Source organism: Copidosoma floridanum, unplaced genomic scaffold (assembly GCF_036245765.1).
Source record: "Copidosoma floridanum isolate Cflo_tuat_1 unplaced genomic scaffold, Cflo_Japanese_pri ptg000002l, whole genome shotgun sequence".
NCBI classification, from domain to species: domain Eukaryota; kingdom Metazoa; phylum Arthropoda; class Insecta; order Hymenoptera; family Encyrtidae; genus Copidosoma; species Copidosoma floridanum.
The window spans coordinates 392,457-409,043 of NW_028321879.1; the positions used below are offsets into that span (position 1 = coordinate 392,457).

General features: G+C 41.6%; 1 protein-coding gene across 1 annotated transcript; it reads left to right on the forward strand.

Moving 5' to 3' along the window:
- The first annotated feature begins 3,549 nt into the window (after positions 1-3,549).
- Positions 3,550-6,573, forward strand: LOC149375946 (uncharacterized). The gene is made up of 7 exons (XM_089595007.1): positions 3,550-3,633; positions 3,745-4,044; positions 4,473-4,932; positions 5,168-5,326; positions 5,405-5,584; positions 5,690-5,909; positions 5,958-6,573. The coding sequence occupies exons 1-7, from the start codon at positions 3,550-3,552 to the stop codon at positions 6,571-6,573; spliced, it is 2,019 nt and encodes a 672-aa protein (XP_089451133.1).
- Positions 6,574-16,587: the final 10,014 nt, after the last annotated feature.

The window sequence follows — 16,587 nt, forward strand, 5'->3', positions numbered from 1 at the left end:
AATAAATGTTGCTGTTGATTTACAATTTTAAGTCTCGCGTTGATCCTTTTCCCTGTATCTGTCTTCGACGTAGTCTGTGCTTTAGCTCGCGATGGTAACGGCACTTCCATGAACAAAAAGAATGGAGAGATCAAACGAATTTTCCCATAATTCGCAGGGAGCTTTAACTGTATAATATAGAAAGATGTATACATATGTCAAGGAAAACATCATGATTCCAATGATAAAGATTTCAGTTATAAAAAATAAAAGGACCTTCATGATAAGCCATTATTTTTTAATAATATTTTATTTATATTGTTATCTAACTTTTTGATGTCCTCCAGCATAGCACATTACCCAGGCTTGAAATGAAATAAATGATAACAGAGGACCTTTACATATTATGAGATTTCTTGTTGGTATTGGTTACAAATCATAAAATTATTGTTTATATTAGAATAATGTAATACGAAATAGTAAGCGAACTTTGTATTATTATGAGGTATTTACACTTACTTTATTATTTAGTTGGTATTCTACATTGACACACTCGTACATTCATAACAACATGTTAGTAAAGTAGTTTTTTCATACATTAGAGCAGTAATAATTGTATTATCTTCGCAGTGTGATTGCTGATACACAATAAACCACCTAGTTGCAATAAATATCGCTCGCATCGCACGCTTTATCATACTATCACCTTTTTTTGTGGTACGGTTGGGTATAAACGGTATTTTTTGTATAATTTTTGTCTTCTTTATTTTGAAAGCATGGATTATTATCCCGAGCCAAAGTGCACAGAAAAAACTGAGGGACGTGACTGGGATTCGAACCCATGGCTCCTCGAGCTGTGTTGTTTTAGCGGCTAGCACGCTATCTGAGCCAACAACGAGCTCATATATATATATATGTTAAAGTGTACTAACCTCGAGAGAATGGACACTTTATATATACACTTATTGTACTGTATTACAAGGAAGACATAACGCACAAGGAGTGCAATATGTTTTACTACTGCAACTAATTTTTTTTTGAAAAGGCATGACCTACGATTGCAACCTATACTTTTTTGAAGTTACTGTTTACTAAAAAATTTGTTTATCTTTTTAAGTATTAAACGGATTGTTTTAAAATACTGGACGTACTTTTTTGTCACAAAAAAAGTTAAAGATAAAGCGCATCAAAATTTGAAAAAAGAAGTTTTCACGTTATACTAAAGTAAACTTCACATCTACATTATAAATAGTTACAATATATAAATACATATACTTGACACTATATTTAGTATGTGAGGTATAAAAAATGAAGCGTATAAGATTTGTTGACAACATTTACAATGACGATATTGAATAACCAATTCGTAACCCTACTTTAAACTAAAACATTTTTATAGGCCATACAAATTCTACTATCAGGATGGTAACATCAAAACCAGAGGGTTTAAGTATTTTTTTAACAATGAAGAAAATATTGTTATTCCTCAATTAGGAACAAATATCTTTTAAATTTAAAAACTAATCGAACCCTCTTATTTTAGTGTTACTATCTGGATGGTAGCGTTTATACGGCTAATAAATGCTTTTGAACCATCTTTTGTAAAACAACCTATGTAAATGACGTTGTAAAAGACATCATTCATTACGTCTCAAAAGACATCATTAACGTAGGATGTTGTTTTGAAATGGATAGTTCAAAAGCATTTATTAGCTGTTTTGGTGCTACCATCCGGATGGTAACACCAAAACAGGAGGGTTTAAATGTTTTCTCAATTTAGAATTTTTTTCCCTGATTGGGAAACATGATACTGATTTCATTACTATAAAAAATACTTGAACCCCCAGTTTGAGTGTTACTATCTTGATGGTAACATCTATATGGCCAATAAATGCTTTCAACTAGCCCTTTCTCAAACAAAAAAATACGTAAATAATGTTTTTCAAGACATCACGAATTACGTTTTTAGCGATGTCGTAAATGACGTTAATGTGACGTCACTTATGATGTCATAAATGACGAATTTTGCGACGTTATAAATGACGTCATACCTTGAAGTAGGACAAACTATGCTTGTAAATAATCTTATTTTATCTTAAATGATCATACAGTTCTTGAAAATCGCTATTTTAGTCACCTGACTTTAATTTAAAATTTAATGTGTTATCAGAGAAACCACAGTTTAAAGAGTCACATATGAGCGCGTCTAAGCCAAACCAGACAGTTGCCGCGTGCGGCGCATTTTTTCAATGAAGCGTGATAAGTTCAGCTCGTTCACGATCGCCAGTTAGTGGCTTAAATAATAACACAAAAGCATAAGTCAATGGATTTTCATCCACTCTTTCCGTTGGTGCCATTATTTTTAGCCACATACCCTTCTTTCGAAGTTAGAATCAAGTAACAAGTTGTGGTCACTTGCCAGTGACGCGTATTGGAGGCGAACTTGTCGTGCGAAAGAGCGAGATAACGAACACACTAATAAACGGATTAGAGGGAGCAGAGGAAGCCCACTACTATAAAGTCATTTTCAATATCTACAAACTCAATAGTAAGTGTGGCCCTCCCTCTTCTTCTTCTACTTTTTGGTGCTCGGGCACATTCAAGACACCGAACGCTTTTCACTTCCGAGCGGAGAGTCGAAGCAAGCGAACACTGTACCTGCGCTGAGCACAACGGCTTTCTCCTCGGAGTCAACGGTTTGCTTTTCTTCGTCTCGATCAACAACGAGGCGCCGTCTTGGGCTTTTTCCGTCAAACTACATTGTTATGGTTTAGCTGAAAAGGGGCTATTCCTCAACACCTTTCGTCAATACTTCTCACTCTTTCGCACGACGCCTCATATGGTAAGTCGTCGTTATAAAATTTTTTCACGAATCAAATTCAATTTAATTATCACGAGTAATACATTGTCATCGCTCCGCACATTTCTTCGCAAGTGATAACCTTGAACTACTCTTGTAAATATTTAGTTTTAGTTGACTCTTTTAATAAATCTTTATTGTTTAATACAAATTCAAGAGTTGCATTATTGTTTATTTAACCAAGGTCGACGGGCTCTGGAAACTAGCCCTGTGAAAATTTATGATTTACGGCTCAATATAATTGCTGCACGAGTAACTCCATTTACGCTCGGTAACGAGATCAACGTGAGCTGGTGACCTCGTCGCAGCCCTTACAATTTTACAGCTTCCACTGCGCACAAAGGCTATCATGCCCTAGCATCAACAAGGCATCGATGCATCATAATTTGGTAGCAGAGCTCGCAATTTTCACGTGGTGCAAAACTCCGAGGCTCTCCATCAACCATCTTGGCATCGTTGCGTCATCGTTCGATGACGCCGTTTCTGTGCTGTTGGTGCGGCCATTTTCTCCTTTCATTGCCTTTCTGTCTCTCTTGAACAGCGGCGGCCTATGTCATCGGCAGCATACGCGTCGAGTGACCGGGGGGAAAAGTGAAGGGAATGCGCAGTAGTGACAGGTACAAGAATATCTATTTTCTCGCTCTCACTCACGCACCGTATTATTAAGTCGTATTCCATTGTTTCGATTAGTTTTTTCTGAAAGTTGTTAAATGGATAACTTTGAAAAAGTGTATAGTACTCAAGTTAAAGCTTTTCCGCATATTCAAAACTTTTATGCCAATAGTTCAGATAAGGTTGGTCCTGAACGTCAAACTCTATAACATTACAAATCTTGCTTAGAGCCTTAAGAAAATTATTGGGGAAAATTTGTAGAGCGTCATGAATTTCTTGTTTTCTTCCAAGAGGAAAACTCAAATAAGTTCTATTTTAAGATCAAAGTGTGTTTGCAAGTAGAAGATCTGTATATTCATGCTAAAGCTCGTATTTCCAAACACATTGATCATCTTTCTATAAAAGAAGGGACCAATCCCACTCCGTCTCCCACTCCCACAGTTGCCACCGCAGCTTTACTACCCTCGTTGAAGCTCCCGGTGTTTTCTGGTGCAAATGAGGAGTGGGAGTCCTTTAAACAGATCTTCTCGTCAATGATCAAGGATAAAGCAAATATATCTGAGATAGACAAACTTCAACATTTGTTAAATTCGGTACAAGGACCAGCTTCCCAAGGTCTTCGTGGCCTTGAAATTACTGCTTCTCATTTCAGGGTTGCCTGGGACAAACTTATACGCCGTTATGATAATACACGTCTGCGTTTATTGAATAATTTGGAAAAACTCATCCAACTTCCAGTTGTTCGAGCTCGCAATGTTCATGATTTAAACGATCTTGTAGATAAATCAGAGGAGGCCGTTCGTGCTCTTCGCGATTTGGGTTGTCCAGTGAACCAGTGGAGTTCATGGTTCATTCACTGTATCGTGCGAAAGTTGGATGCGAGCTCGCGTGAGAACTGGGAGATTTCACAAGAAGCTATTCAAGGATTCTCTTTACATAAGGATCTGATAACGTTTCCGCTTCCGAAAAATCAGATTTCTGATTAAATCACAATTCTCGTTTAAACCCAAATCTGAACAAGCGCGTTTTAACTCATGCTACTCAAGCTAGAGATTCTCCCTCTAGCAAGCCCAAACAGCCTTGCATTTACTGCAATGAGCCACACAACATTTTTATTTGTACGAAGCTTAGAGAATTGCCCAATCAACAAAAATGGAAACACGACATAGCTCAAAAGCTGTGCCTAAGCTGTCTGCTACCATCTCACTTTGCAGATAAGTGTGCATCTTCAAAACGTTGCAAAACTTGTGATGGTCTTCATAACACTCTGTTACATTCTGATAACGTAAACACCAAATCGTCAGATAAGAAGACAGTTAGCAACAAGCAACCTACTAAAGCATTCAAAAACGCAATTGAATCGAACCCAGAGCATCTAAACGCTCAGTCAGACGATCCGTTCTTTGCCACTACTGCCAACACATCCCCGCCTATCATCAATCAAGTTGATCCTATTGTTTTCTTGGCCACGGCGCGGATTCGTTTGTCAGACGCACACGGTAATACTATTACAGTGCGTGCTTTAATTGATCCGGCATCAGAAAGCTCTTTTGTTTCCACCCGTACCGTTCAGCAACTTGCGCTTAAGATTAAAAAGTCATTCCGTTCAGTCATCGGCATGGGGGGGAACTGAAACTTCTAAATTTCAAGGTTCCGTTCAATTAGTATTAACATCAGCTAGAGAAAAACAATTTCATGCCAACTTATCGGCATAAGTACTGGATGACCTCACTCGTCTACTACCCAAGAAGCAGGTTCCACTGGGCAGCTGGTCTCATCTTAAGGACCTTGAACTTGCTGACCCTCAGTTTCATAAACCTGACAAAGTTGACTGTGTTCTGGGAGCAGACATTTACCCTCTTATTCTAAAAGCAGGTATCAAGAAAGGGTCTCTTGGAGCTCTAATAACTCAACAGTCAGTTTTTGGTAGGCTACTAACAGGTTAAATTCTAGCTCAGCCACGGAAATCTAATTCGCAGATTCAGGTGTTTCTCACATACACTCAATCTTCGTTATCGGAGACTCTTCAGCGCTTCTGGGAGATTGAGGACATCCCTAATCAAGAGATGTTAACTCCAGATAAAAAACTCTGTGAAGAGTTCTTTCTTAATACTCATGCTCGAGACTCCACAGGTCGATTTGTTGTTAGGTTGCATTTTACTTCGAAACCAACGTACTCGAACACAAAAATTATTGCACGATCTTGATTGCTACGTTCTGAGCGCCGCCTGCAACAAGACGAAGCCCTTGCAAAAGCTTACAACGAATTCATGCTAGAGTATTCAAGGCTCAATCATATGGAAATCGTGCCAAGAGCCGAGTGGTCGCATGACAGCTACTACTTGCCACACCACTTGGTTTATCGTCCAGGGAGCAAGAAGATCAGAGTAGTCTTTAACACCTCTCAGAAAGACGCTTTAGGGAGTTCTTTAAATGACTGGCTTCTGACAGGACCGAAGTTACAGTCTGATATTTCGATTGTAATCACTAATTGGAGATTTTTCAGATATGTCTTCACCTGCGATGTAACCCAAATGTTTTGTCAAATCCTAGTGCATTCTGATGATCGAGATTGGCAGCGTATTCTGTGGCGTGCTAACTCATCACAACCCATTCAAGAGTATCGAGCTACTACAGTGACCTATGGCACGGCCTCGGCTCCTTATCTGGCTCTGCGTGTCGGAAAGCAGCTGTCGCTGGACGGACAGAGCACGCATCCCAATGCAGCCTTAATCCTGCAACGATGTTCTTATGTTGATGACTGCTTCGCTAGAGATGACACTGTGGATGGTGCCATACAAAAAAGAGACCAGCTTATCTCTCTTCTCCTCACTGCTGGTATGAAGTTGGATAAATGGGCATCCAACGAATCTGTCATCATCCCTGGAAATAAACTTCCCTTAAAACCCCTCATTAGTGTCAAGCTTAATGATGTCGTCTTCACGCTGGGAGCCAAATGGAATCATAAGACATATTCCTTTTCATTTTCTATTGAAGATAGACCCTCACCGTCGGTGACAACGAAAAGAGAAACTTTATCTGAAATAGCTCGCTTATTTGACCTTCTAGGTTTAATAGCTCCAGTCATCATCCAAGCCAAAGCCATGCTGCAAGACCTTTAGTTGCACCAACGCGAATGGAACTCGGTGCTTGACGATGCACTCTCACGAAGATGGATGGCCTTCCAAGAACAACTGCACAACTTGACAGCGTTGTCTATACCACGCTGGGCCAACATCTTTTAACACCAGGTGGGGCACTTACACGGCTTCTCGGATGCCTCTGAACGCGCCTATGCTGCCGCCATCTTCGCTGTCGCTCCAGGAGGAAAATCCACGCTACTTATGAACAAGACTAAAAGAGCGCCCATAAAGAAACTGACAGTTCCTCGCTTGGAACTTTGTGGATCCTGGATGCTTGCAAAATAAGCTAAACATATGTTAAAATTGATGACACATCAGCCTGCAGCAGTATTATTCTAGACCGACTCTCCGATAGTCATTGAATGGCTAGGCAAACACCCATAACAATGGCCTACGTTCATCGCCAACAGAACAAGCAAAATTCTCACGATGTTCCCAGATGGTGTTTAAACGATTTTACTGCCAACTCCCAAATCCCACCAAAGTATGGTGAAAGCGGCGGATTGAAATGTCAGATGATGTTTCTCTGGACTGCGAAATGATCAACATCGTCACGAAACTGGTCGGAGTTAAACAGAGCAAACATTTCTTGTAATTCATTACTTGCTCCGACAAAATTCGTGCCGTTGTCCGAAAACACGTGTTTAGGAATGTCGCGTCGGCCGCGAAACTGCTTAAACGCGCCTAAAAAGCCTTCGGTGGTTAAATGGCTCACTATTTCGATATGCACTGCTTTCGATGCCATACATACAAACACACAACCATAAACCTTGACGCGATAACGATTCCGCAGTTTCTTCTCTTTGATGTACATCGGCCCAAAAAAATCTATTCCCACGAGAGTAAACGCACCTGACTCAGTAACGCGTGCTAATGGCAAATTTCCCATTTTACTATGAATCGGATTAGAGCGATAACGCACGCAATCTACGCATTTTCGTACGATTTTTCCAACTTGTTGTTTTCCGTCAAGCAACCAAAAACGCTGTTTTATAGTGTGTAATGAAGCTTGGATTCCCGCATGCAAAGTACGATAGTGTGCATCTCGGATTATGAAATCAGATACATAATGGTGCGATGGTAATAAAATTTGACACCTTTGATCGAAGGAAATTTTCGCGTTTTTCAAGCGTCCACCAACTCGTACAATACCATGCTCATCGACAAAAAGATCGACTGCTGCTAACCGTGCACTTTTTACCTTTTTAGATGCAGATACACGCGCAATTTCTCCAGCCAATTGCTCTGCTTAAATTAATTTTAACACCCGACGCTCCGCTTCAAGATTTTCTTCAACGCTGATTGATTCCCCTTTGAACTTATTTGAACGACGCATACGAAGACAATACGCAATCACGTTAACTAACTTGGAATATGAGGAAAATCGCGAAAAAATTTCTATCCCTGAATTTACTAAAAAACACGTTTTGCTCTTGAGACCTGGTAATTCACTCGGTGACGTTAACGCCATTCTTGGCCGCTCGCTTTCAAATTTTTTCAACCACTCTGGTTCATTCAGCCACATTCGATTTTTTTAAACTCGGTAGATAATTGACCTCGGGACAGTGCATCAGCCGGATCATCTTTCGTTCGGACATGCATCCATTCGTAAACGACGTTCAGTGCTTAAATCTTGCTAACTCTGTTTGCTTCGAAAACTTTAAGAGTTTCCGGTGATTTTTTACGCCAATGCAATACGATCGTTGAATCTGACCAGAGGCCTATTTTATGGATTTCAAATTTAAGAGATGGACGCATTTCACTGTACAATCCCACGAGGAGCAGGGCACCACATAGTTCCAGTTGCGGGATCGTTTTCGACTTTACCGGAGCTACTCGAGACTTCGCACATACCAGACGCACGACGCAATTTCCATACCGATCTACTGAACGCAAATAAAAACATGCACCATAACCTATTAGACTCGCATCGCGAAATCCATGTAACTCGATTTTCGTAGGCCTATTGATAAGGATTTTCCAGTCTACTGCAAAATTGCGGATGAGAGACAGCTGGTTTGCAAACTCCACCCATCGCGAATACAACTCCTGTGGTACCGATTCGTCCCAATCACACTTTTTATTTCAACACTCCTGAATAATTAATTTTGCGTACAGAACTAACGGCCCCAATAAACCCAGTGGATCAAAAATCTTTGCAATCTCGGAAAATACATGGCGCTTCGTGATTTTATTTGAAATTGTAATTTCTTTGACGGTATAAATAAACGTATTCGCTCGCGAATTCCAAGTTACCCCGAGTGTTTTTGAAACTGCTGCTATCTTTACCGCACAATCACACTCAAAAATTTTCTGATCTAGCGTATCAAACGCGTATTTATCGTTGGATGCCCTTTGGCGAATGTTGAGTTTCCCGCACCTCAAGATACCGATAATTTTGTCGCGAAGTATTGCAAGTTCTTCGATCGAATTTGAACCTGTTAACAGATCATCAACGTATAAGTCGCGTTTCAAAATTTTTGCTGCTCGCAGAAAATCACGCCCCTTATCGTCCACAAACTGGTGAAGCATTCGTATCGTGAGATAAGGAGCAGAGGCGACTCCGAACGTAACCGTGTTCAGTTTGTATACCGCGATTTCTTTCCGGACTCGGAATATAAAAACGGAGATCGGCAAGTTTCAAATTTGGTGGGATCGCTATTGACGACCGCGGAAAAGGCTCATTGGGTACGAAATTGGCTATTTTAGGGATGGTGAGAAAAGTTAAAGTTTTTGTGAAATCGCTTGTACGTGACCGGAAATTAATCTTGACCTGATACTTTGTAGTCGTTTTTAATGCGTTAATTGCGCCCACGGGGATAGAACACGCATTTAACGAAAGTTTTAATTCACGCGCGAATTTTTTGGTTATAAAATGGGCCGTAGCACATGTGTCAAGAAGCGCGTGTGCTTCGACGAAATTACCCTGCGCATTTTTGACTCGAATAACTGCACTCAGCATTAGCTGTGACTGTGCGGCTTGGGTGATCGTCTCTAGCTTGCCCACTCCAAGTCATGCGCTTGGTTTCACATTCTTCGAGTCGCAATGGAGAGACGTGTGATGCCGCTCGCCGCATGTCTTACAGGACCCTGCTTTACAGTGCTCTGAGTGTACTCCTACGCAATTTTGGCACAATTTTTTCAGTTGAATAACTTTTCAACGCTCTTCGACGCTCAACTTGTTGTATTCCGGGCAAGAGTAGATGCAGTGTACCTTTCCGCAGCTCGAACATTTAAATGCATTCGTATTAGTGACCATTGCAGCCACCTGTTTCGTGCTCTTCGCCCTTTTCGCAGCTGTCTCGAATTCTCGGTCCTCTCTACGCATCGCCCCCTTTTCCTGATGCTTTTCCTGACGCTTGACTAGTTTTTGAAATTCATCCACACGACAACTTTCATTTGTCTACGATGGAGGACGAAATCAGGCGGGTGAATCAGGAAAAGGGGGCAAAGCGTAAAGAGGACCGAGAATTCGAGACAGCTGCGAAAAGGGCGAAGAGCACGGGACAGGTGGCTGCAATGATCACTAATACGCATGCATTTAAATGTTTGAGCTGCGGAAAGGTACACCGCATCTACTCTTGCCCGAAATACAACAAGTTGAGCGTCGAAGAGCGATGGAAAGTTATTCAACCGAAAAAATTGTGCCAAAATTGCGTAGGAGTACACTCAGCGCACTGTAAAGCAGGGTCCTGTAAAACATGCGGCGAGCGGCATCACACGTCTCTCCATTGCGACTCGAAGAATGCAAAACCAAGCGCATGACTTGGAGTGGGCAAGCTAGAGACGATCACCCAAGCCGCACAGTCACAGCTAATGATGAGTGCAGTTATTCGAATCAAAAATGCGCAGGGTAATTTCGTCGAAGCACACGCGCTTTTTGACACATGTGCTACGGCCCATTTTATAACCGAAAAATTCGCGCGTGAATTAAAACTTCCGTTAAATGCGTGTTCTATCTCCGTAGGCGCGATTAACGCATTAAAAACGACTACAAAGTATCAGGTCGAAAATAATTTCCGGTCACGTACAAGCGATTTCATGAAAACTTTAACTTTTCTCACCATCCCTCAAATAGCAAATTTCGTACCCGATGAGCCTTTTCCGCGGTCGTCAATAGCGATCCCACCAAATTTGAAACTTGCCGATCCCCGTTTTCATATTCCGAGTCCAGTAGATATGCTTATCGGCTCTGGAGCCACGTTATTACTTCTATCAGTCAGTCAAATACGCGTTTCGAACGGGAGCGATTTGACGTTGCAAAAAACACAATTAGGTTGGGTGATTTCAGGTGGTATTGCGAATGACATTCTCGAAAAATCAGCAGTGACGTGTAACTTAAGTGCTTTAACCGAACAGTTAGCAAAATTTTTGGAAATCGAAGAGGTTAAAAACGTTGTGGGCGTATCAGATCCGAAGACTCTGTGTGAACAGCATTATGTAAAAAGTACAACACGCGATCGAACCGGGCGATATATTGTGCGTCTTTCATTTAACGACTAAGTAGCGGATTAAGGGAACTCCCGCGCGCAAGCCCTTCGTCGGTTTCATGCGATGCTCCGGAAAGTGCAAGCAGACGATGAACTCAATCGTTAATATACGAAGGTACTTGACGAATACATAGCACTCGGACGTATGACGTTGTTGCAAAACGAAACACCAGACAGATACTACATGCCACATCATGCGGCCGTAAAATCGTCGAGCAGTACGACAAAGGTGCGTGTAGTTTTTGACGCATCCGTGAAAACCGACAGAGGCGTCTCGTTGAATTAAAAACTACTTGTACGCCCCACCATTCAACCGAAACTTTTCGAACATTTAATGCGATTTCGATCTTAGGCATTCGCCTTAACCACAGACATAAAAAAAATGTATCGGCAGGTCTTAGTGCATCCCGACGACAGGCAATATCAGCGTATTTTTTGGAATCATGGGAAAGAGATCGCGGTATACGAGCTGAACACGGTTACGTTCGGAGTCGCCTCTGCTCCTTATCTCACGATACGAATGCTTCACCAGTTTGCGGACGATAAGGGGCGCGATTTTCTGCGAGCAGCAAAAATTTTGAAACGCGACTTATACGTTGATGATCTGTTAACAGGTGCAAATTCAATCGAAGAACTTGCAATACTTCGCGACAAAATTATCGGTATCTTAGGGTGCGGGAAATTCAACATTCGCCAATGGGCATCCAACGATGAATACGCGTTCGATACGTTAGATCGAAAAATTTTCGAGTGTGATTGTGCGGTAAAGATGAAAGCAGTTTCGAAAACACTCGGGGTAACTCGGGATTCGTGAGCGAATACGTTTATTTATACCGTCAAAGAAATTACAATTTCAAATAAAATCACGAAGTGCCATATACTTTCCGAGATGGCAAAGATTTTTGATCCACTTGGTTTATTGGGGCTGGTAGTTCTGTACGCAAAATTAATTATTCAGAAGTGTTGGAAAAAAAAGTGTGATTGGGACGAATCGGTACCACAGGAGTTGTATTCGCGATGGGTGGAGTTTGCAAACCAGCTGTTTCTCATCCGCAATTTTGCAGTAGACCGGAAAATCCTTATCAATAGGCCTACGAAAATCGAGTTACATGGATTTTGCGATGCGAGTCTAATAGGTTATGGTGCATGTTTTTATTTGCGTTTAGTAGATCGGTATGGAAATTGCGTCGTGCGTCTGGTATGTGCGAAGTCTCGAGTAGCTCCGGTAAAGTCGAAAACGATCCCGCAACTGGAACTATGTGGTGCCCTGCTCCTCGTGGGATTGTACAGTGAAATGCGTCCATCTCTAAAATTTGAAATCCATAAAATAGGCCTCTGGTCAGATTCAACGATCGTGTTGCATTGGCGTAAAAAATTACCGGAAACTCTTAAAGTTTTCGAAGCAAACAGAGTTAGCAAAATTCAAGCGCTGGACGTCGTTTACGAATGGATGCATGTGCGAACGAAAGATGATCCGGCTGATGCACTGTCACGAGGTTAATTATCTACCGAGTTTAAAAAAATCGAATGTGGCTGAATAAACCTGAGTGGTTGAAAAAATTCGAAAGCGAGCGGCCGAGAATGGCGTTAACGTCACCGAGTGAATTACCAGGTCTTAAGAGCAAAACAAGTCTTTTAGTAAATTCAGGGATAGAAATTTTTTCGCGATTTTCCTCATATTTTAAGTTAGTTAACGTGATTGCGTATTGTCTTCGTATGTGTCGTTCAAATAAGTTTAAAGGGGAATCAATTAGCGATGAAGAAAATCTTGAAGCGGAGCGTTGGGTATTAAAATCAATTCAAGCAGAGCAATCGGCAAAAGAAATTGCGCGTGTATCTGCATCTAAAAAGGTTAAAAGTGCACGGTTAGCAGCATTCGATCTATTTGTTGATGAGCACAGTATTTTACGAGTTGGCGGACGCTTAAAAAACGCGAAAATTTCCTTCGATCAAAGGTGTCAAATTTTATTACCATCGCACCATTATGTATCTGATTTGATAATCCGAGATGCGCACTATCGTACTTTGCATGCGGGAATCCAAACTACATTACACACTATAAAACAGCGTTTTTGGTTGTTCGACGGAAAACAACAAGTTGGAAAAATTGTACGAAAATGCGTAGATTGCGTGCGTTATCGCTCTAATCCGATTCATAGTAAAATGGGAAATTTGCCATTAGCACGCGTTACTGAGTCAGGTGCGTTTACTCTCGTGGGAATAGATTTTTTTGGGCCGATGTACATCAATGAGAAGAAACTGCGGAATCGTTATCGCGTCAAGGTTTATGGTTGTGTGTTTGTATGTATGGCATCGAAAGCAGTGCATATCGAAATAGTGAACGATTTAACCACCGAAGGCTTTTTAGGCGCGTTTAAGCGTTTTTGCGGCTAACGCGGCATTTCTAAACACGTGTTTTCGGACAACGGCACGAATTTTGTCGGAGCAAGTAATGAATTACAAGAAATGTTTGCTCTGTTTAACTCCGACCAGTTTCGTGACGATGTTGATCATTTTGCAGTCCAGAGAAACATCATCTGACATTTCAATCCGCCGCTTTTACCACACTTTGGTGGGATTTGGGAGTTGGCAGTAAAATCGTTCAAACACCGTCTTAAGCGAGTGATCAGCGAACAACTCTCAACCTTTGAATTACTTAATACCCTCGTTATCAAAATCAAAGCCATTTTTAATTCTAGACCACTTTATAGTTTATCGAATGATCCTAATAATATAGCGGCCATCACGCCAGCACATTTATTAATCGGAAGACCGATGAATTTTTTTTTCGGAAGCTGACCAATTTTTTGCTCTAGGTAACCGATTGTCAGCATGGCGTTTCATCACGAGAGCACGACAAGATTTTTGGAAGCTATGGCACCTGGAACATTATCACGAACTTCAACATCAACAAAAGTGGAGCAAGTCCATTCACGAGATCGGTATCGATTCCGTCGTCCTCCTCATCGATAGAAATCAACCCTGCATGCGATGGTGGCTGGGGGTTGTCATCGAGATTTACCTGGGCGCTGATGGCATCGTACGAGTTGTGACCGTTAAAACTGAGCAAGGGAGCTTTAAACGCAACGTCACATCGTTGTGTCTACTTCCGATCTCATCGTCACAAGAAGATTAAATTCATGATCGTGTTGTTTGTCTCATATTAAACCGATTTGTGTAAACATTGCTCGAATTGTAAACACACTTACACACCACTACACTCTTACACCATCGTACGATTTGCACAGTAAGCACTTTTTCGAATACGCTACACATATGATGTTTTCGATTTGCTCGCCTTCTCTTGCAACGAGGGGAGCATGTTTAGCCGAAATGACAAGAATTCGTAGACCGCCTCGTGAGCGATGGAGGATCAACCTTGCAGCACGCCGAAGGTGGCAACACACCTAGTTCACACAAAATTCATCACATATTCACATATGCAAGAGCCGATTAATTCCTTTCTTACCTTTATCCTTTTTCTCCTTTTGTGTCAGTCGGTACAATAAATCGCTCTCGCGCCAACTCATTAAGTCTCTCTCTATACTCTCATTAGCTAAACATTTCTCTCCTTCTCTATCATGCACCTACATCTCCATATCCTTTACTCCCATTAGGTGTTCTTGGGTCATAGGTCTCTTCCCCTCTCTTAATTGCTTACATCATTCTCTCTCTCTCTTTTACCGGCTTTTCACATAAGGTGTAATGGATTGATGGGTCCTGACGACTGCAGCGGGTAGGAGAATTAAAAAGGGAAGGGGGGTCTTGCGACTACTTTGGGTGGGCGATTTGGGTCAGTTTCGAACTATCTATCCATACAAAGCGGTCTACAGTTGTCAACTGCGATCTCGAGTATCTGGCATAGTTGGGTATTATAATCGTCCTACTGGTTTCTACATCTTTCCTCATTATCATCACGCATGGCGAAAATTCACTCCACGGACCGGGCGACGTTTGTCAATTCGTGAATTTTCCGAGACACGTGCGGACGCGCACGTATACGTTTTCTACACGCAATACACAAGTACACACTTTAGATTGCAGAAAGTTTATCTTAAATTTATTGTTCAACCTCACTCGCTTGTATTTTTCATTAATTTTTCTTCACTTGGGTTTTTCTCTTCGGAGTTTTTCCCTTGAGCCACGAAGTATATCTTCGTTCGTGGCTCATAATCAGTGCATTTTGAATTTATTTCACCTATAGTTCATTCCCATCCTCCGTTTCAATAAATTCAACAAAATTGTCTTTTTTCAGGAGGATATTAATTAATCATTTGTAAATTAAGTAGTTTTTTTGTGCCGTGATCCCTCCTAAATTTTAAGTAACAAATTAGTTGACTTCGTCAAAATAGACGCAGCCAACAGGGCAGCAACACTTTTACTACAATTTAGTATGGATGATATCAAATGCATGAATCACCAATTTGATTTAGATCATTGTGCTGTAAAGAATGCTACAGCTTCAGAAAAATGGATTTTAAAAGAGCAGCAACGACAAAATAATATTTTTAATCAATGTACACCTGATACACAATACTTATGCAATAAATAAGTTCTTTATGAATCTATGTCGATTTTTTTCATTCACGCCTCCTTACTACTGCGCCGATTAAAATTACTTTATCGTATTAACTGACTCTATTTGTTGGCGAGGTACTGCGGTGAAGAGGAGTAAGCCAAGCAATGTTGGGATACGCTTTCGGTTATGAAATGGTATACATGTTCTCTGGCAACACGCATCACTCGATACGCCCGCTCTTAAGAAAAAAATATGATGCTGGTACATTATACGCCTTAATAAGAAGCGAAGAGTTATCGGCCACGGCTTACACATACGTGTATCCTAGCATGACTCGTTGCACCCGCTCTTGCTAAGAAAATAATATTACACTGGAACATTATATGCCTATAAATAAGAAGCGAAAAGTCATCGGTCACGGCTAACACATCCGTATAGATAAGAAATAATAGCTCCATTACTTGGCAAAGTACTGCGTTGAGTAAGCCAACGTTGGTCGCAGCTAAACGGGATACGCGATCCGCTACATCCACAGATAAAAAATACACGTTCATGCTTGATCATGTTCCTCTCGCACTGTACGTTGGGCTTGTCACACCTACACCTTTCGGACCCATCCTAATGACGTTGGAGCTTGATTCGCGGTCGGAAAGGAAGCGAGCTGTCAATACCATCCAACATCACAGCATCCGGAAGAGGCCCCCTTCCCCTGACGTTACCATCTGAGTAGTCCGCACCACCCACCGCCCGTACCCCTTCTCCCACCGCCCGATCAGCCCCCATCACTGCCTCTCCTTTACCGCCCGATCAGCCCCCACCACCGCCTCTCCTCTACCGCCCGATCAGCCTCTCCCCCCACCACCGCCTCTCCTCCACCGCCTTTTCTCCACCCACAGCTATAGCTAGAGCCTCTTCCCCCACCACTACCTCAGGGGGGAGCTGGGGGGGTGCCAGAACCGCCATGGTTTACCTACTGATGTGACA

Coding starts and splice junctions, on each gene's coding strand:
- LOC149375946 (XM_089595007.1), top strand. CDS start 3,550: ATGGATAACTTTGAAAAAGTGTATAGTACTCAAGTTAAAGCTTTTCCG. Junction 3,634..3,744: donor ATGCCAATAGTTCAGATAAG/GTTGGTCCTGAA, acceptor TTCTTCCAAGAG/GAAAACTCAAATAAGTTCTA. Junction 5,910..5,957: donor TGGCTTCTGACAGGACCGAA/GTTACAGTCTGA, acceptor GAGATTTTTCAG/ATATGTCTTCACCTGCGATG.